The 22,286-nt window shown below is 40.2% G+C and overlaps 1 protein-coding gene across 2 annotated transcripts in view; it reads right to left on the bottom strand.

Annotated features, from left to right (window-relative positions):
• Positions 1–22,286, bottom strand: part of ldlrad4a (low density lipoprotein receptor class A domain containing 4a) — a 90,606-nt gene that overhangs the window by 30,009 nt on the left and 38,311 nt on the right. For both annotated transcript variants that reach the window (XM_088600847.1, XM_088600848.1), the window contains exon 3: positions 17,866–18,006. In XM_088600847.1, coding sequence (XP_088456973.1) covers positions 17,866–18,006 — 141 coding nt within the window. The remainder of the gene's footprint in view (positions 1–17,865; positions 18,007–22,286) is intronic.

The raw sequence follows: 22,286 nt of genomic DNA, 5'->3' as shown, positions 1-22,286 counted from the left end.
GCAGCGCACCTGTTGGTGCGGAAGCCCGCCGGCCTCCTGCACCCCTCTGCCCTTGAAGGCACCGAGGCTCCGCGCTGCTGCAGAGTGACACACCTTGCAGAGAGAGCCGGAGACGGAGAGCGCTGGGGGGAGAAAAACGCCTCCAGGCAGGCTCTGCGGCTGAGCAGCTAATCACCAGGTATTGGGTTCTGCGCTCCTGCAGTCTTGTTTAGCATTGAAATGGGCTGTCTGCCCAGGACGATGAGGTAATGTCTAGGTTTAATGCCAATCTCCTCAGCTGGCAAGATGCAATGGGTAAACATGCTATCAGGAAGACAGGACGTGCTATAACTAAAGCACGGATTTTTTTTGTTGCAACTATTTAATTCTTATCATTATTTGGTGTATGAAACTGAGCTTTTTCAAGCAAATGCTTAAAATTTCTTTCAGTGAGATAACAGGTTTTAAAGTCGGCATTTTATCCGAGAACCAGTTGGAAGCACAATATCGGTCAGTTCTTCTACTCCAGCAGGTTCGGGGGGGACATCGAGAGGCTGGGATGCACTTGCCTTGACATGCTGCAGACATCACTGCTCAACAGGCCAGGCCCACAGGAGGCAGTACAAACCCAAGTTTAAACGATTATACTCGCAAGATGTAGCTACTTGTGATTAGAGGAAGATACTGGTCACCACTTCTTCTGGGACAAACCACGTTTTCAATAAATATTAAAATACAGAATTAAAGAATAAAGATAATGTGTAGGTACTTATTGAAAAAGGCAGCAAAGCAGAACATTTGATTCACTGCTTGGTTGGACAATGCCTCATGATTCTCCCCAGCACTGTTTGTTTTATGCAAGACGGCAGGATGAGCTATGACTGGCTCTTTCTGCTGCCTCATACCGTTTTCTCTTTCTTGTTTATGTCCATGCTGTGCCGTCCTCTTAGCTAACACATTAATGATTATGAGGTATGCCGCAGATCAGAGGAGGGCAGGAGCCCTGCCATCACTCCTTAAAGACAGTCATATGAAGAGGTCTCTCTAGTTTACTCTGCACATCCAGGAGCCGTATCCATTGGCCCCTGCTGACAAGAAACTGTTCAAGATCAGTAAACGGACTAGGTCAGAATCCACAACAGCACCCTAGAAAAACAGCTGGAGCAGACGGCACTGCTTTGCAGGAGAGAAAACTGCACTAGATCAGTTAAATACATGGTAACTGGTTGCCCTGCAAAGATGCGACTTGCAGAGAAGGCAGAAAGATTTAACTAGTTTTTCCATTATGAATTTCTACAGTGAATTCAAGGGCGAACATTTCTGGAGGTAAAGGTTTACTCAAACGTTTAACCATGACAAAAAGATCATTCAAAAAAATGTGAATAATCGATGGAAAGGACCTGCAATGATTTTTAGATAAAAAACATGGAATTATTGAACCATAGGCTATCAAGGAATTTAGGTGTCAAGAAGCTGATGGTACCAGAATGTAATCCTACTTTTGCATGTGTTTTCAGAGGAAGTTTAAGTCTCAGCCAACTCTCAAGAGCTGAAAGCACTTTATTTAAAAAAAAAAGGCCTCACAGAAGATCAAAATAAACTAGCCCACGATAACGAACGTGGCTGGAGCAAACACCAGCAGGATCTTCTGGACCAGTACCGAGAACAACTGTACTACGGTATCTGTGAAACCTAGGACTGAGCATACAACAACAAAAATCAAAACCAGCATGCAGGCCAGTTCCAGGCACCAATTAGCCCTTATTGAGGGCCCAGTTGGAATAAAAAACAGCAGTCAGGGGTACCAGGACCAGAAATGAGAACCACTGCTCTAAGCAATTTCAAGCCAGCCCTCAAGGCTTTGATTAAGAAAACCTTATTAGAGCAGCTACCATCCATTTCTGAGAGAGCAGGAATCAATGATTTTCAGGGACTGAAAGAAATGAAGGACAATACTGGGGAAAAATGTCAAGTTCACGAAGACAGTTCAGGACTTGCATCCTTTGTTTTCCTCCAGTGTCAACCATTGTAAGCTATATAGATCTTTTAAAGTAAAAAAAAAGGATTTGCTGATGAAAATAAATGGACTGTTTCTTCAGAAAGCTGCTGAAGAAAACTTCAGTGTTAAAGCCTTGCACAGATTATTCTTCAGACTCTTTCTTTACAGGTTTTCTACAACAAAAGCTTTTGGAAGCCTTGATTAACTCAAAAGGAAGTAAGGGAATTACAAAGTTAAATAATTAAAGGCTTCAGGTCCATGGTGGTAACATGCATAAAACACGAAAGTGAGTTAACCTGTCACACTGAACACACACCTTTAGCTCTTTGGAATGAAGTTTATCGTTTACCCACCAGGGATGTAAATCCCAGATTTAACACAAGCCAGGATAAAAAAAAAGGATTGTCATATGGTAAAGATGACAAAAAAAATACCTTGTGTCCATATGAGGCAAGAAGGAGAGACAATGTGAATGTTCTCACTCCATGTTAGTTACAAAGGCGAGGGGGACAATGGCATATCCAGCTCCTATTATATGCTGCAATGGCCCTCTCATGTTTAATAAACCAGTCATTAACACCACAGTACACCAAGGGCAACAACAAAACTAACAACCAGGACTGCAAACTGCCCTTCCCGTTTAACAAGAACATTTTCAAGAGGAACTGAGCAAGACGTACTGTAGGTCAGATCTATACTATGAAAAAAGTAAAACTGAAGTATGTAGCTGGGCTGCTTATCCTCCAGGGTCTGCTGCAAAAAGTCTGAATTTATACTGGCCATAGTTTGCCTCTGAGACTGCAAGAACATATGCAAAGGGGTGTCAGGAATGAAGAATTATTGCTTTTTCTTTTAAGGTTGACAATACCAAATTAAATTGCTCTTCTTTCCGATACATACACGTTAACTGCCCTTTCTGCAAAACTGAAATGCTTCTCCATAGCTCTCCTGCTACCCCCTATTAAGCGTGCTGGTTTAAACCCTAACCCTGCAACCATGCATGTAACATTTCAGTTATGTTTTTGGCTTTCTTTTAATAGCAATGTGACTAGAATAACATGTCCTCCACCTGAATAAATGAATGAATTAGGGAAAATTAATTCTCAAAAAGAAGCATCTTCATCTCTGACTATGACATGGCATGGCATTACTGAGTTACACCCATGGCGAGTTCACAATTTCCCCAGCTACGTATGATCAGATCTATACAACCTTGGCTACCGAGTTTCTCAGTGAAAAACATCCTACAACAGCAGAAGAGAGACTTGCTTTAAAGTCTTTGCTGTTTAGTCGCTGTCAGCTCTGACAGTTTGTCATGCAAACACTGGGGCTTAACCCCTGTACTGTACAGATTAGCAGCATCTGTGATTTAGCTTTGTAATCCCCCACAGAGGAGATGCTTTTTTCTTTGCCTCTCCCCAGCCAAAGACTGGAGAGGAGGCAGTCAATAGCTGCAGTCTGTAACCTAGGCTAATTAATACCGTCCCCTTAGGAAGATTGTATCATGTAAGCAGTTCATCACTGGGAGGGGAATATCATGCCGGCCCTACACTAGGCTATTCCCTTGCGGTGACCTTAGTAGCTGTCAATAGCTCAGACGTCGACACAGCCCAGTTAATTCACTGCCAGAATTACCGAGTCATGCTTTTTCCCTTCAACACCGTGTCTGGCTGTTATTAGTCATGATGGTGCATTAAAAAAAGGGTCAGCCTCCTCTTTTCTGCCAGTCGCTGAATACCACAAAGCTTAACAAGACTCCGACAAGTGAATGGCTTGAGTCAAGAGGCCAACAGCTTGTTCAGCTTTGCACTTGCACAGGGCAGACTGACAGTCTGTCAGGAAAAACACACTGGAGCTACATGGACTGCTCTTAAATGCATTTAATTGTAAGATATAGGTTTTAATTCTCTCTCTCTAGAAAGCAATTTCAGAAAATCTAAGTTTTGAAATTTTCCTTTTCAAGCAGGCAATGTATTCGTTTCAATCACAGAGACAGGTGTCTTACTGTATTGTCTGTAACAAATTTGCTTTTAACCCTACTCAAAGTTGGAATCATCTGGGTCACTGGTAAAGGGAACTCAGGCTTTAGAGACAACCCAAGTAGTTTATCTTTTTATACATAATGAACAGTGACCTAACACTAAACTAGGAAAGTCAGATTATGCATTTAAAAATGCAGATACAATTCTGAAAAGCTTATTTCAGGTGCAGCCAAGCAGAAGCAAGAAGTCAGAAGCAGTATTTAACAATAACCCAGTATAAATAAGAGTTTAGTGCCCATTTGGAAACTATTACCATAGTGATGTCCTGTGGTCATGGGTACTAATATTTACACATCCTGATGGAAACTCTGAAGATGCCCTGGCACTTTTACAGTTTACAGTGATAGAAAGCAGCTGTGGTCAAGGCCATCACTATACCTGGAGAGAGTATTGGATCTTTGGAACTTTGCTCTTCAACTATAGGATGAACTGTACTGTGTCATTGGGTGCTGTCAATGTTGTACCATGGGCATTGCTATATTGTTTTCCGACTTATTTCATCTGGCGCAATGGTCGACAAATTTGTAAACGTCACGTGAATAAATCATGACCTGGTTTATCTATGGTAGATATTCTACCCAATCAAAAACCAAACTAACCTGTAAAGAGCACTCAAGAGCTAATAAAATAATTCCTTATATATTATATAGCGTTTTTCTGGACAATTCACTTAAAGTGCTTTACACGTGATAGGGACTCCCCCTTCACTACCAATGTGCAGCCCCACCTGGATGACGCGACAGCTGCCAAAGTGCACACAGTACACTCACCACACATTAGCTATCTGTGGGGAGGAGAGCATATTTTTCATCAAAATGTTTGTATTTTAGAAAACAAAAAAACCTAGATAAGAGTTCAACACATTTATAGTACAACAAAAAAGATGCCTCTACATGTCTTTGCACTGCATAACCTAGTGCAGTGTCACATCCAAAGAAAACTATAGCTATATTCCACAGAAATAAACATCAGCATTAAAAGAAAAAATCTTCACTGTTCATTTGCCAGGTTAATTACGGAAGAGAAGTTAATGCACATAAGAGATGCTGCGATGGACCAGAATTCCATTGGTTTGTGTACTGTATTACATTCACTGCTGTAACATGATTGTGAACCTCTACACTGTGCATTATGTAACATTTTAGAATATACACACACTATGTCCTGATTTGACAAATGACACAGCTGCTGCAAAAGCCCACAAACATGATATAGATGACACATTTGCTATTCCTGAAGAGGCACAAGTCATTTTACAGCTCTGGAATTTACTAGCAAAGTTACTAAATTAGAGCAGTAATCAGGAGACTCAAGGAGAGATTCAAGGCAAACAAATTACAGATCCATTCTATGAAAGAAATGTTAGAATCTTGTCTATAATGAGCCTTTGATTGTGGAAATCAATTGTATTCTTTTGGGGGGTGGGAGATGAATCAACATCCCTGAACCTTTAGTATAAAATATGCTGTCTTTATCATTTCTGACCCTCTCTAATTTCAGTTTTTGCACACCACATGCTAGAACTTCATATACCTCTCTTAACTATAAAGCTACTTGCAGTTTTCTTTCTTGCTAAAACAGAATCCCTTCAGGATGTCCTTAATGACTGTCTGACTCCAAGTCTTTTTATAATCTCCCAGTCCTTTGCAATGTTCCCATAGAGACAGTTAGTGCATCCTTGTGCCTCCTGACAGAGCACAGAACCAGAAACATAATGTACTGTAACATCTCTGCCACTGCCACAGTAATTTGCAAATCATTCTTTGCATAGAAAAAACAATTTTAAACAATTTTAAAATTACATTGCCACACTAGGTTCGGTCCACATGTCTGCTGACTGCAAAGTCATAATTCATATATTGCTGTCTTTATATTTACTGTGTATATTAAAGCTATTTTGAGATTACTCATAACCACTTTTGGAGCCATATTAATAATACATTTAGTAATGTGTCTGGAAGTGGGACAAAGACTTGATCTGATTAAGTCTTATCTTTATTTTTGCAAAAATGAAAAATGACATCTTTACTTCATTGTGATCTATTACCACTAGATAACATACAAATCTAATTTAAATTAAGAACTGGACTGCAAATGATTAACTCAGTAGGGAATGTGTACATACATTACAAAACTAAAATTGTGCCTTTTCTTCATATTAAACATACCTACCAGCAGATCTTGTGGAAGCAAGCCAGTCTGAGTTCACAAATTGCTGTATATGAATATACTGAATCTTCGCATCAATACAGAAGTCATCACTTACAATATTTCTGAATTACATGAGAGAAAAAAAATCAATGGCATTAATACTCAATTGTAAATTATACATTGGGAGATTTTTTGTAAGGCTAAGCATCACTGACAGCTTCCTTTGTGCTGGCATTTATTTTCTCTTACCGATTGACTATTCCTGGTGCCCTCACCAATCTCCTTGGACGCCAGCAGTTTTTTTTTTTTGCCCTCCAGCATTTTACAGAATACTATAAACCTCTGTCTCAGCACATTTTCAAGCATTTATCTACACTTGGCAGTCTGTCCTATAGCTGCTATTGCAGTCATATTCCATTTTAGTCAAGCATCTGGATGACTAAGAGAAAGCACATACAGTACATCCAACAAACAAAAGCAATAAAAAAAAAGTTCTGCAGTAAGATTGTCCCAGGCTCAGCATGAAGACTAGCGGGAAAACAAACATCCCTCATTCTACAAAAACTCAACAGATGCAATCACGGCTGATCTGGACCTCAGTTTTGATGGCTCCAAGTACTTTATGAACAAACAAAAATGGTGACTTCACTGCAGGGGTATTTGCATGTTCGAAAATGTTTAGAATAACCGATTCCTTCTGCTTTTTTAAAAGATTGAATCTTTAAAAGATTCACCACATTTCCCCCCCATGTCTGATTGTTTTAAGCTTTTATAATAAAAAATAGTAGCCTTATCCAAATGGTTTAATTTTCCGAGGATCAAACATCTTTACTTACCGGGCAATACACAAACCCAAGCAGAACTCTGGATATAGCCCGATTTACGAGGACAAAAACTTAAGATGGTGAAATGTAGTTATTTTTCTTTCAAAGACCATATTAAATTGTCACCATGATCACGTGGTGAATGAGGGCATACCTTTTCATTCTTCCCATTACATCACCCTAATGCAGTGGTTCTCAGTCCCGGTTTCTGAGTAACTATTACTGCAGGAATTTGTTTTAGTTCAAGGCTCACCTTAAATTTTCCATCTTAAAACTTGCCTTCTGTGTTTAAAAAATGAGATTTGCCATTGTGTTAATTAGTGAGTTGCAGGACAGCTCTCAACCAAGTGAGAGCTGAAATAGAATAATAAGCAGGAAAAAACCCTGGAAGTTCTCAAATAGTCATGTCCATCTGTGTCTGCTCATCAATTGATCAACTAAAAACTTGTCAGAAATAACGCAGCACACTCGAGTTAAGAAGAAATTGCATTAATTAGAGACACTGTTGAAAACGAGATGTGCTTTACTGAAGCATTTCTGAAAGCAAGGACTGAGTGCAAAAAAACATCTAAACCAGCATGCAGATCCATTCCATCAATTAGCACTGGTGCTGGAAGGCCCAGTTGGAACAAAACACAAACGCAGGTAGTCAAGGACCAATACTGAGAACCACAACCCAAACATGAAAGGACCACATCAGCAGAGTGGCCACATCAATGTCCACAGTCAAGTAGCAGAACATCACAACTGGGAGACGGCCATGTGGCCTTGTGTGCTCACTTGGTTCTATTTCTCAACGGTACCACAGAAAGCATGAGTTGCATTGGAAACGATGCCACCCCCCACACTGATAAAGTGCCCTTTGAAACCCCCTACAGGCAGGGAACAATTTGGAGCCATCATACCTAACCTGGACACCTTTGGGACGTGAGGATCATGATGCTCCCAGCAAAAACCCATGTGAACATGGAGAACATGCAAACTCCACACAGGGTAAAACAGCTTACATTAAAGAAAGCACTATCTCGCACAAGGCAACAGAGCTCACATTCTCTCCCAATGCAGGCAGCTGGTATTGTCTGGTTGCTCAGAAACTAGCATTTGTTGTCTCAACAAAGGTCACGCGGATCTTGCCGGCCAAGAGATGAATAAAGCGCACATATATTTAATGCTGTGGAATCAATTTCTCTCACCTGAATCTCTCCCAGTCTTTCCAGTCATTCTGTCTCATGGTACAATGACAGGAATAATGATAGACCAGCAAATTCTAATGCAATAAGGCAGTAAAGCAACAAAACAAGACCTGAATGTCATAACCAACTCAATCTCCACTTGTCAATTAAAAATCCAGTATTTCACTGGAGTTTAACCGGCATTCGGAAAATACTTCTGGCAACAAACTGAATTTGTAAATGCCACTAGCAGGTGGCAGGTCCTGTTATAATACAGGCCTAAGACTATCTGCTGAAGCAAAATAAAACTGTGTAGTACCCACAAGACAAAAGCAGGACAGATCCACCGACAAAGCTAAGCAAGTGACTATTGACTAAAATTAGCAAGACTATTGATTTTATACTGTAACGAGAGGGGATAAGAGAAGCACATCAGGGTCTCTTTTCAATATCTGTCATCGAGACCTTAAATATACAGTACACCAGAAAGAAAAGACTGCAATGTTCAATTCGCCATAACCTTAACACTCAACTGCAGGATCACAAAAGAATTTGCTGCTGTAATGGATCCTGCACAGTGTAACTCTACAATACACATCCTTAGTGGGTATTGTCTTTTTTTAAATTTGACTTTCATATGTATTCTCAAAGATTGAATGTTGCCATTCATAGGAGGAGTTGCATCAACCTTGTTAAAAAAACATTCAACCAAAACAGGCTAAATGCAAACACTGAAGTTTGGAAAAGACCGCTTCCAGACCTGTGTGCACAGTGCTTTTCAACTGGGCCTGAGAAAATTGTTACTAATGTTTTAACCCACAACTTTTTCATCAGCAATCTCAGAAAGTCGTCAGTCAAAATTGTAAATGACAAAACACAGGATTTCAACAGGATCTGCAACAAAGGAAGTCATAACATATAATCTCACTGCTTCAAATCCTGTCACAATATATGCTTTACAGAAAAGGTGTTCAATTGGATGGGTTACCACAAATATTTAATTGCACAGATTAAAAGAATGTTAACACTGACCAATAGTGAAATCCTATTGTAATCACAATGGAAACTAAAGACTCACAAATGTAAAAAGTTTAAACTTCAGATCCACAACCAACTATAAAATAAAGTACTAAAAGCACCATTAAAATGCTTGGAAGAATAACATCAAGACAAAAGCATGTATTGTAAGCATTGCACATTGTCTGATACTCATTTGAAAGACAGGGTAGGAAAAAAAACTTTAAAGCATTACAGTTCTTACAGGCTGGGAAAGACGTCATGTTTGCATAGACTGCAGATCTCCTGTCCCTATACTCAGATTAACATCATATAGCTCTGACTGATGCCCGTTTTCCATGGTAATGCAACAAGAGACAAAAGTGGTCACAAAATACTAGAGCAGCTTACTCCCCAGAGTGTTTGGAAAATGGCTAGGTGTCATTCTTCCATAATTATAGCTCTTTCCCCATAAATAGCTTTCTCTGTGTGGCACTGAGTAGAACTTATCTGCAAGATGACTGAATTGAATTTAGAACTGCATTTCACTGCTAACTAACAGAGCTTTTGATCAAGTCAACAAGAAAGGAGGGATCTTTAAAGAGGCCTACTGTGTGGCTCAACCAGTATAGTACTTGCCCAACCCTCATGTGAGCTCTGCGACCCAGGTGTGGTGGGTTCCAGCCAACTTGTGATCAGGGGTCCTACAGGGGCCGCTGGGTTTGCCCAGATGCACTAGTGCCACCCCAGCTCCAGCGGTACATCGATGGTTGAGAGCTGCTGATGTCAGGCGCCATGATCCCTGCTGCCTCCCGGGAGCCGACAGGTTTATGAAGCTGTGGGCGACAGTCATGCCTCAACCCCAAACCGAGGCAGAAGGAGCTGAACCTCTGGCGCGGAGCTGTGCCGAGTTGCCAATACTGACGGCACGTTTTGTAATTTCTACAAGAGACACTGAAGGAAAACAAAGCGAGTACATCGTATTATGAAAAATGGCTTGATTGACAAAAACACTCCAGGTTGCCTATTTTATAATACAGTTATAAGTGACAAAGCATGGGTCTACCCTGCAAGTTGACTAATTCATTCTTTTCTGTCAATATTGGTTTTCAGTCAAACCAATTAGGAAAATGAAACTCCGGACGTTGGAGCAGTTTGGAAACGTGATTCATTCGTGGTGCTCCCTTTCTTCTGCTTTGGGGGGGGGGGGGGAGGGGGTATCTTCTTGGGAGCTAAATAAAAAGCAGGGAAGGCAAACGAAAGCTGTCAATTCCCAGCTTTTAATGGCCTCTGCAGCTTCATTACCTTCAACACACAGGAGGGAACTGACTTGAGTAAAAAGAAAAGGAAGGAGGGGGTGTGAGTCCACGGGCTGTCTGCGAGAGAAGAGAAGAGGGCTGCTGGATATTCTCTCCTCCAGCCCAGCGTCTTTTCTGAAATGAACAATCACCACAGATGTCTGTACTCCTCCCTACCTCTGTCAGGGACCCACCCCACGGACACATTAGTAATGCGTTACTGACAGAAAGCCAATTTTCTATAACGCAGTATTCTTTCAATTATCTGTTTCCTGCCCAAGATGCCACATAGGACAACGTGTGTGGTAGACAAATTACAGAACAAACTAAGGCCGTGGAGACCCAAGGAGAAAGAGGATGAAGGTTTTTTTTTTTAAAAAAAAACTTTCAGATTCCTTCCTATCTTTTCTTGGAGGTACTCAATTTCCTTTTATACTGTGTATCTGGCAAGCCTTGTCTGTAAACTCTTTTTATGCAAGTCCAATGCACTCTATAATCCTCTGAACAGCTCTTAAAGGTCATATAGGGCTTCATAGTTCTTGGATTGAGTAAAATGGAAACATCTCTCCAATTGGTTTTTATATACAGCTCTTTATGCTGCTCTTGCAGTTTGCAAATTAATCATTCCTTTTGAGAATGTTACAACACCGCTTTCCTTAGCTGAAAAAAAAAAATAAATCATGCAAGAATACTTTGCCAGGCTCCTCCATATTTTATTGAGCAGTAAACGCTGTTTATATTTTCTTTTGCATCCAAGAATGACAAACCAAACAGCTGCCTGGTTGTGGTTAACCAGTGGTTAAGTGAAACCAGGGGACTGTTTGGCTTGTCTCCTCAGTTTCTCTAGGCATCTTACCAGTTGTCACCATTGGGACACCATGTGCCATGCCAAACAGCCAGTCACTCCAAAACGTCTCATTCCCATTTGATTACATTTTACTTCTTAAGTGGTCTGTTTAAAGCAAACCCAGAAGAAGGGGAAAACTGATGCCCAGGGAAAGGAGAAGCTGTCCTGGCATTGCATGAGCTCACGTTGGCATGTGAAGGCAGTGGGGAGAGGGCAGTGCACTATGGCAGAATTTCACATGCTAGAGCCATCAGAATGTTTAATCAAAACCTTTATTTGCCACTTTATTTACACTAAATCCCAAATACGTGCTGTGTAATTGTAGAGATGAATGCATTTCTGCAGAGATATCAGTACAAAGGGGGGTGGGGGGGGGGGGGGGATAAGACACTGTTCGGCAAGGAAAAAACTAGCCACGATAATTCTCTGCCCAAGTGTGAATTTTTGCAATGAGTCTTTTAGGACTCTCAGGTTGCCACTGGTTTATGGTTCTCCTCTGGTCTTCAAGAGGAACCTGCTTTCCTTGGCTGGCAAGGCCCTGATGCGTCTTCAGAATCTGAACTTAGACGATACAATACAGATGTTGCGGCACACAGCATTTTTAGCACTGGACAAGTGCACCACAAAGCGCGATTGTTAACGACAAAGCAGCGCTACACACTGAACAAATGCTAAACAGGCGCAGCTGCCTTCAGTTTTAATTGCCTTGTCCATTTTATTAGGAAGAGATGTGTGGGCTTTGACCTGGTCTCTAATAGAAAACTATTAGAGGTGCTTGAAAGCGTGCCGCTTTCGTTAGGCCTCCTTCATAACGAGATCTGAGAGCCTGAAAAAAAACCCGGTGCTCATTCAATCTCCCTCGGATTGTCCGCTCCAAATAATCCCTTAAACACATGGAAATTAGCCGCTCCTGAATGCAGTGTGAAACTGGACAGCAAATATGCAGATCTGCATATCAATGTGGGCCTGGAGACGCCCATCAGCCCTGGGTCAAACACATGAGTATTTAAGTATTTGCGTCTGAAAACGCAATTTGCAAAGACATCTCCGAAGCAACTCGTTATATTTGAAGTATTGGGATTCAAGCAAAAACCAAACAAACAGTACTGAAGTCATTTTCACATACTTCCCATGACTAAAATACCATTTCAAGCCATTCTCAAAAGTTTTCCAATCACATACCAATATCCTTAAACCCTGCCCTGACTTTTGAGGAATTAGGATGCACCCCAAAATGTCTGTACTTAATTGTGTGAATTTAAGTCTTTAATTTTGATTAGTAATTTGACGGGCATTTAAAGCATCTGGACGCTTGCCCACTTTGAAATGAGCTGTACAAGTGATTTGAGCTGGATCGTGTCTCCGCCCATATCAGGAGGTCAGGTGGGAAGTTCTGGTGATGGTTTCAATCACACTCCAATAGAGTCCTGCTTAATGAGGTGATTGAGCTCACCTGTCCCAGTTAACCAACCTAATTGAACAGAATATTTAGAAGACTATTGTATACTGAGCAGCTTTCTGTTTTGACCCCAGATTGCCTGAGATTCAATCCAGGCTATCAATCCTTCTGAGTACCCACCCGATGGAGAGAATCTCCCATTTGTTCACTTGTATAAAAGCATATAGCAAAAATCTGACTATCAGAAGAGTGACCACAAATGGATCTCACAGCTGCCATGATTTTCAAGATTGTACATCACTACATCATATCAGAAAATCCTGAGGGAAAACCACCTCTTTGCAAACAGGACACCAGTTTATGTGTTTTATCACTTGCATGTGCATATGAAGACTGCAATGTAAATCAATTGTCAGATGACCCAGCCTCTGAAGAGAATAGTGAGGTTGAAGAGGAGGAAGGTCTGGATTCCACTGAGTTTACTTTCCCCAGGATGAAAGGTGCTTCTCACACAAACTATGCATCACCATTAAAGATGGCTTAAATGTGCACGTAACCGCAACAAAGCCATAACCAAGGCCTCCAACAATGTCCTGCCCAATAGCAACTTTTGCAAAGGACCTTATTGCAGGGGAGAATGATCAACCTCTGGCCATGAAATAGTTTTTAGTTTGGGTTCAGTTTTCATTAAGTTCCCAATGCCGATGAAGCTATCCACCCGTGAGAAGTATGACATTTTTCATGCAAAGAAAGGATAGTGTAAAACTCTTTGAAAAAAGATCCTTGCATACTGTGGCAACCTCACAGTCCAGTACATCATAGGACTTTCCAACCACATCAGTCATTGTTCTATAGGCTTGTCAAAAGCAACTGGCAAGCACATTACTGTCTATGAACAGAAACTAGCATGGTGCAATGCCACCGAGCAAACAATTTTCTTCATACATCAATAATCTCGTGAAATACCTCACCTGCAGAACAGGGGATGGCCTCGCACCAAACCAACCGCAAAGTCCACTGGACCAACCAAAAAACTCAATTTTCTCCTATCAACATGGAGATTGAAGAGTTTATATTCACCCTACAACAGCCACCAACTACTGACCCTCTAGAGTGGAAACCACACAGAAGCACATTTCCAACACCAAGAAGAGCTGCTGCCAAGTACTTGCATGTGCCAGCATCCTCTGTAGCCATCCTTGCCTCTACAGAAATGTTCTACTGTAATACTAGTGAGTATATGGTAAACTTCTCAAAAATCCTCCAGATTATCCAAATTATGAATTAAAAACATGCATTTACAGCTTGAGTATTTTAAATGTATGCCAATACTTTCTAAATGCATTTCCAAAGACATCCCAATTATCAATTACAAGCATTACAAGAAAATGAAAAGTTTCTAAATATTTTCTAAAAGCATTTGACATAAAATACACTTTTGACCTGGGCCCACTCCCAATAGAGAACCCTGTTAATAGCAGAACGAGCTGGAGTCTAACCAACTCAAATGGAAGGATGTGCACAATGCCATCCTCTTTTTATGGGGGGAGAGCTCAGGGGGAAAGACCAGCAGCTCACCCAGAGACACTGGGTCTTTAACCAACAGGCCGGGTGACTCATTGCAATAGCAAAACCTGGCTAAACAGCTTGGCATAAAGATGGTTGTGCCCAGCTTATTCAGTATCTGTTTTACCGACTCCAAAGTCACATGGCAATGCACCTAACTGCAGCAATGTTTGACCTTAACAGGCTTCAGCATCTCTAGCTAATTACCCTCTCGATGACCAAATACCAGTTTAAATCAAAATACTCAAGCTTTCCCTGGAGTGCTCTTGGGCAGTCAAGGTTACTCAACACTATGCAGCAAGGACATTCACAATGAGGAAAAGTCAACAATACCTGTTCTGCAGATTTTCAATATAAACAAGTTTCTACAGTGCATCCAAATAAGCAGAGTTCATGATTTATTTGCTGTCGGACTGCTATATTAGCGATAAATTACTTTGACTCTGAACACTGTGGAGATCTATTACAATTACCTGGATAAATAAAGGATAATCAAAAAGGGCATAAATTATTCCAGTTCTGCTTGTTGCACTCGCAGAAAGAAACCACAGAAGACTGCTTGGCAGATCTTGCATGACTGGTTGTGAGATGTTTATATCTAATTTCTTTGAAGAGGCTGATTAGCAGAGCTTTCAAAAAAGCTCAATTTCCACAACTAATAATGTACAAAGTGCATATTATTCACAGTCCCAGATCATGCACTGTGTACCCATCATGTGTACTTTAAACCATAAATATGGTTTGGACAATGCAAACCCACTGAATATTTCAAAAAACCCAAAATGTATTACTTCCAAGACAAACTCCTTTTCAATCAAGAACAATACATATCATAAAAGTTGTAATTGTAATGTTATAATCATATTAGGGGCAGAGTGGTGGCTCTGTGGCTGGAAGGTTGCTGGTTCAAATCCCACAGCCTGCAGAGAAATCCTACTCCGTTGGGCACCTGCGCAAGGCCCTTAACCCCAAGTGCTCCAGGGGCACTGTATAAATGGCAGACCCTGCGCTCTGACCCCAAGCTTCTCTCCCTGTCTGTGCGTCTCATGGAGAGCAAGCTGGGGTATGCGAAAAGAAATTCCTAATGCAAAAAATTGTATATGGCCAATTAAGTGATCTTATCTTAATAGCAGAAATATTTAATATTGCCTTCTGTAAATCCTTTTTAAATTATAAATCTGCATATTCTACAGCTAAATGACATTATGGCTGCATTATTAGGAACAGTGCAAAGAGCTTTGTATGCACCTTTTAGACTTGGTTAGCCACCTATCAAAAACGCAGCTCTGAAACCACAAGAAGTGATATTGCATTTCAAACCGAGAACGGAAAAGGTTGTCGTTCTGGGATGCAGATAAGAATGTGGAGATCACCACAGATCAGAGGAGGAGATGCGATTCATGGAATTTTCCTTGCTACTTTACTGCCTCCATTTCTCCAAGAGCTTTTGTTCACAATTTCAGATCAACAATACTATCAGCTCTTTCAACAGCACCAAAAATGCTGGATGGAAGTACTGGTGAGTATCTGTGACTAGTCTTCCGTCTGCAGTGTGAATATTCCCAGTCGACCTGAACAGTAAGGTATGCCCAAACTTGTCTTGCATGTTTCCTGAGCCACACTACTGAACTTAACATCACGAGTTAAACTGGTAACCGATTCAGCCCAGGCATTCACACAAAAATACTGCTCCTGTTTTATAGTTACAAAAAAAAACAACACAAGGAATCTTTTACAAAATGTTCATTATTAATCTGAATGTTTCCAGGGAAGCCAGGTCATTGGCTTATAAAAAAAACATACAACATAGATAGTAAACTGGATGAAATTCATTATTCTTCTGGCCTGAAAACTGGTGTAATGTACACAGAGTACATGACCTGGTTCACACTTCTGTGAAATTCACCAAAAGTCGTACTGATCAATTAAGCCATCACTGAGCTTTTCTGCAAAGACTAAAATTGCACACACGTTGGCCTGCAGATCTGATTCACCTCTTTTCTGCAATAATAAAAGGACTTTTTCCAGAGATCCTCTCTGAAACATTGATTGCTATTTGATCAGAGAAGAGTGCAGTCTGACTTCCCTGTTACTTAAGCCAGCGTCTCATTGTTTGTCCTCAGAGACCGCGGCTTCACTCAGGCGCACAGTGTCTAGACAGTATTCATGATCCATCTGTCTGGCACAGCCGGGAAGATGGCAAACTCGATTAGAATTGAAACATTTTCTCTCCCTCTCTCTCCCCGTCTCCCTCCACCAGCGAATCAGTATTCCAGCTCTGAAAATTACAATCATTGTACAGGTTTCTCAAAATAACAGTGCCAGACTTTCATTAACATTCGCACTAGACTGCTAAATATTTTAAGTACCATGCTGGAAATGTTCCATCTGAAACGAGTGGCCCGCAGCACATCATTTGCAATGGCAAAAAAGAAAAGGAGGTGGAAAGGGGCAATCAAAATGTTAATAAAGTATTTGGGAGGGGGAGGATGCTGCACGCTGCAGAGACTGGTGTGAAAGGACAACGAAATTAATTTGCAGCTGTAAAGTTTTCTCGGGAGTCCTCGAACTTCTTGAAACAAAAGCCTCAGAACATCAAAGCTTTCCGGCACTCAGCCTTTATGTCTTCTTACTGTCCTTTACATTCCCCATTGATCCTGTTTAGCTGGAAAAACAGAAATGTGCTTTCATGCCCCAATTTGCATCTAAGGCTTGCTGCAATAAGCACTCCAGAGAACTTGGAATGATCTCAAGCACAACAACAACAAAAAAAAAGATTAAAGATGTAAAAACCACTTAATCTGGTCGCAGAAGAATAGCCAAGGGTCCTTTCTGATCTCAGACATCTATGAAGAATATTCGGTGTAGCCGTTAGATTAATTCAATGTGTGCTTTCTCAAGACTCCAAAAGAAACAAAAAAAAACTTTGAAATGAAAGAATAAACCAACTCTTGTGTGGATCATGATTATCGCGACTATTTAATATAGGTGAAAACTTGCATGTCAGAACAAGAAAAAGAAATATGTGAAGATCTAACTCAAGTCTGAAAGTCCCCATCAGTTACACTTATTTCTTAAGTGTGGCATACCTCACAAAGGTCACACCAAAGAGGGCTACATGAAACTCCTTTGCTATTCAAATCACATACAGATGATGCTGACATGTTTTGAGGCAGATGTTTACCTGTCTTATGAATGAAGCATAAAGCTGTCTCATGAGCATGCTGTCACTTTCTCCCTTTATGATCAATACAATCTGTACTGAAGACCTAAAATCTATACCTGTGTGTGGAAAATAAAATAACAGCTGCCCCCAAGCACTTGCGTTTTGCTTACTACTATTGTAAAACAAAGCTTGGCCAATACATAAGATTTCTAGTTTTATCTGATGGATCCTTGAAACTCTTTCACCGCAAAATCACCCCCCCCCCCCAAAAAAAAAAAATACACAAAACTGATAATCTTATTAAAAATCTACCCCATATTTTAAAACACATCTGTTAATGCGAGTGGAACTGCTAGAGACTTAACAAAAATGACCCAAACTAAAAAGAACAATTCAGCCAAACAGGACAGTGTTACTTCTACTCACAGTTGAAGATGCCAGGAGGTGGGTGCTGAGTTACCATTGGACAATTCTCTTCGTCGCTGTTATCCCCACAGTCATTCAGTTGATTGCAGATTAATGAGCCAAGATTCAAGCATTTGCCATTGGTGCAGGGGAATTTGCACTCTAGAAAAGAAAAACAGAGTTTAAGACCTAGAAGCCTATAATTTTGTAAAGTATAAAGTCGGTCTCATGCTCCATTTTAGATTAGACAAAATATTTAAAGTCGCATATCTAAACAGTTATCTGTAATCCATCGACCAGCTAAAACAGGTTTGAATATAGCCTTCCTGCATTAAAAAAAGTTCAAAAATAGATTTATACGAATAGAACAATTTTATCCAATTCATAAAACATGGAATGAAGTTCACTAACTTTCTCAAAGGCATTTTTTTCCCCAAGACCACTTTCTAATCTCAATGACAGCTTGTAGTCTAAGATTAAATTTAATATTAATCATGCTGTACATTGTGGGCAAAAAGATATACTGCAATACATTACACCGCAAAATCGGAATGCTAAAGGGATTGCACCAGAAGACAAAGGAAAAGGTCAATATCTACAATGGAAGATGCCAACTTTCCCAGTGCTAAAGAAAGAACTGTCAGCACTGGGTAGCTTTAAAAACTGATGCAATTGTTATACAGAAGCTAGGGCAGCTCCAAACTTATACAATCACTAGGAGCCAATAGCTTATTCAGCAGAAATCAAGGAAATAAGAGTTAGACACTCTGCTAGGATATTTCAATGTTGAATAGGAAGATCAGAAAATTATACATCAAAATATGTATCACAGGTTAAAGGGAATGATACCGAGACCTTCACAAGGAGCATAGTTATAATGTCTAGAATTGAGTACAACTTCAAAACAATGAGATTTTAATAGACAAAAAGGATTTAGAAAGGCTAGAACTACAACTAGGAAAGCAAACAAGACTGTTAATAAAACTAAAGAAACATTGTTAATTCTCAACGATGAATTAGGAATTGGCTGAGAGGAAAAAGCATACATTTTAAAAGGTATAAGCTCTGAGAAGATTTAGACCAGTGGTGTATCACAGGGATCAGTTCAAGGTCCCTCTGCTAATTTTGATTTATATAAATAGTTTATGGCATAGATAAAAATTGAATTAAATATGGAAATAATGCAGAAACAGGGAGCAACATATTGCAACAGAGGCCAGGCAATATCAAAAGGCCATGGACAAAAGTAGGAAACTATACATCAAAGTGAGCTGGGTGCTCATGTAAATGTAGACGTTGCTGTGTATAGGGAAGCAATGTAACAAAAGAGGACGCTTTATTATAAACACTAGCAACAAAAGGCAGCAGTGTGGAATTTAAATCAAGGGAAGCTATACTCAAACTTTACAATGGTACTAGTAAGCACTGCTTCTGAAGGGGCTCATTTTAGTTCACAACACCACAAACAGATATCACACCCCTGAGAAAGTTCAGTGTTTCTTAGTCTTTAGGGATGTTGGGTGAAAGGAGCTAAATATATCTTTAGCCTATAACAAAGCTAAATTAAAGGAAATGATCCAAGTACATAAAATCCTAAGCGTACAAAACTGGTAATGAAATAAGGATGTAATGGCAACCAATGGGGATTTCTTTAAGGACAGAACAGGAACAAGCTTTCCGATATGGTTGGGGCCATAACCCTGGGCTTGTTCACGGAAGAGCTGGATAAAATTTTAGATTCATAGACTGCTTGCTTGGAACCTTCCTCATGTTTTTAAATTGCAGGGCTATCTAAAAAAAATGCCAATTACACATCTGATTCAGGAATTATTCACATTTTGCTTTGTTAGAACTATAACAGCCAACAGATGCATTTCGGTAAATTTTTCCTTCTGTTGGAAAATGTTTGTACAGTATTATAACATTAATACCCATATTAAAACACTATTTATTTTCATTAAGCTACTGAACAGGCTAAGTTTCAGAGCCTATCTTATGATGTAACATCTTTCCATGGGGGGGGTCCTGATTTATTCAGGTCAAGTTGCACTTGAAAGGACATCACACCACATCCAAAACCAACTCCCTAAAATAACAGTTTGGTCAAAGCAGTGGTGTAGATTAGTTACCAAGAGGAAAGATGGAACTTCTATATTAGACCATCTGAAAAGGGTTTCTAATTTCCTTTATTTCCAGTACAATACCTTTCAATAAGCAGCTGAAGCACTAGTGCAAATGATCACTGAACTAGGATTGAGCTGTTTATTCACCTTGTTTAAAAAAGTCAAAGCAATACCCCACAATTCAGTCTTTTTTCATTAGGACTGTGACATCCTGCTAGATGCGTTTGACACAAAGAATGCTGTGACAACACTTGCATCTTTCACACCACTCTGTATGGAAGAACGAACAGTATCAGCACATCTGCATATTAACATTTCTATAAATTTGCATATCCAAGCATAATCTTTTCATAGATTTATATAAAACAAAGGAGCAACATTTACATCAGTAGCATTTACATATATATATATACACACAGTACCTTATGTCTATTAGTTCAGTATACATCAGCGTTTTATTAAAGCAGTAATGATATTGTTAATGACACCGTCTTCAACAGTGCTGCAGCCCACTCACAGACACAAAGGGAAATTAATAAACAAAGTCTTGGCAGTTTGCTCTTTCCACTGGTTCATATATCAAAGGTTTTCCGAATCCCTACTGCTCTCGCAGTGTCCCTAGCGTCTCCTAAAATTGTAGCCAACTGCAGCAGTTTGCAGCACGGCTGTCTGCAAACGCAGTTTCACCCTGACCGCAATGGAATCTGCTGAAGGAGAGGGGACAGGAGGCACTCTGATGCAAGGCCCTCCAAGGCTGGACTTACTAGGGTCTGCTGCTGTACAGGGCACAATTTACTGCACAGGTAGGATGACACGTTAATGCTGAGAAAACACAAATTTTAGTCCAAGAAGCACTAAGAAGGGAAGATGTACAGTATACAGGTTCTTGTTAAGCAGGAATAGATAGAGCAAAAAAAATACAGCTTCACATGGATATTCAGACAGCACCAATCAACCATGTCAAAAATCATCTCATCTGAATAATGAAATTAATTGTAAGCAGCATCTAGCCACTTGTAATTATTTCTCAAATCACAATAACCAGTTACTTTTTTGGTTATATGGGCAACAGCAGTCCTGTAATTTGAGCAGAATTTATTTTCTTGATATTTCGACAGCACTGCAAGCTTTCTGGCCGGAGTCCCTGATAGGTTGTCAGCATGATCAGCACAGACATACGCAGTGGTATACATTTTGTATGAGAGCACATAACACTGCTTTAAAGAAAGCCTCTGTCCAGTCAGAACTCCCAGTCCACCAGTGAGATGTTTGCTATCGTGGAGAAATACGAAAGAACATGTTTAAAAATAATTTTCTTCCAAGGCCACTAACAGTCTGCCTGAAAAGCATTTACATTGAGTTGACTTCAATTTCACTTGACAGGAAACTTTTGTTCAAAATAAAAAAGTGAACACTGATTAAAGGAGACCAGAAGAAATAACCAATCCCAAATAACCAATTCTCCCCCAAAAAAGGGTATGCAGCTAACTCTCAGAGTACTATTCTAAATGGATACTCAATTTTCATAAATATAAAAGATGCCATACCTTATTGCATTTTAGCCCTGATAACTAGATACTGAGCATCAAACGAAACAGATACTTTATAACTACAAAAAAGGCTACACAATTACCAGGAGAATTAGTCTTTTTCCAGTAGCGATGTTTTATTGAACAGACATGACAGGGAAATTCATGATGACCAAGATTCAAAATGAATACGACTGATAAACAGGGGGGCTACTGTAAAAACAAGCTACAAGTGTGTGAAACCAAAGCTGGAAGAAATTCAAACTGCACATCTACAGTGCATAGAAGGAACCAGATTTGGGGATTTGTCACATTCCTCTCATCAAGCCTAGACAAGAAAGTACCCGTTCAATGCTCAGAGCCCTCAACACCATATAGCATTTCCCCAGCAAGCAGGGCATCCACATCATCACTGACATGTACTCATCTTGCAAGAAAGCTGTTTCACAAATGGCACTGGACATGTGGTGTCCTGCTGGAACGCTGTCATGCCAGGGTGTGCAGCAAGTGGGATCTCAGCACGTGATCAATGTAGCGTCATTCAGTCAGACTGCCATCAATCACTACAAGTGGAGTCCTGCAGTGACTAGACACTCTTGCCCAGACCGTGACACTTTGACCTCTCCATTGATTCATCTGTTGTACACAATAATCTGTGCCTAATTCCACACATCTGCCCCACAATCACTAATGCCCTTGGAGATGATCCACACCAAACAATCTGATGCATTGCTAAAGAGGAATTTGCTCCATTGCGGACGAGGACATGTAAGGCAACAGTTCCGCCTGC

Source organism: Lepisosteus platostomus, chromosome 12 (assembly GCF_059453375.1).
Source record: "Lepisosteus platostomus isolate fLepPlt1 chromosome 12, fLepPlt1.hap1, whole genome shotgun sequence".
Taxonomy (NCBI): Eukaryota; Metazoa; Chordata; class Actinopteri; order Semionotiformes; family Lepisosteidae; genus Lepisosteus; species Lepisosteus platostomus.
The sequence above is the reverse complement of the archived record's forward strand: the minus strand, read 5'-3'. Positions and strand labels throughout refer to the sequence as shown.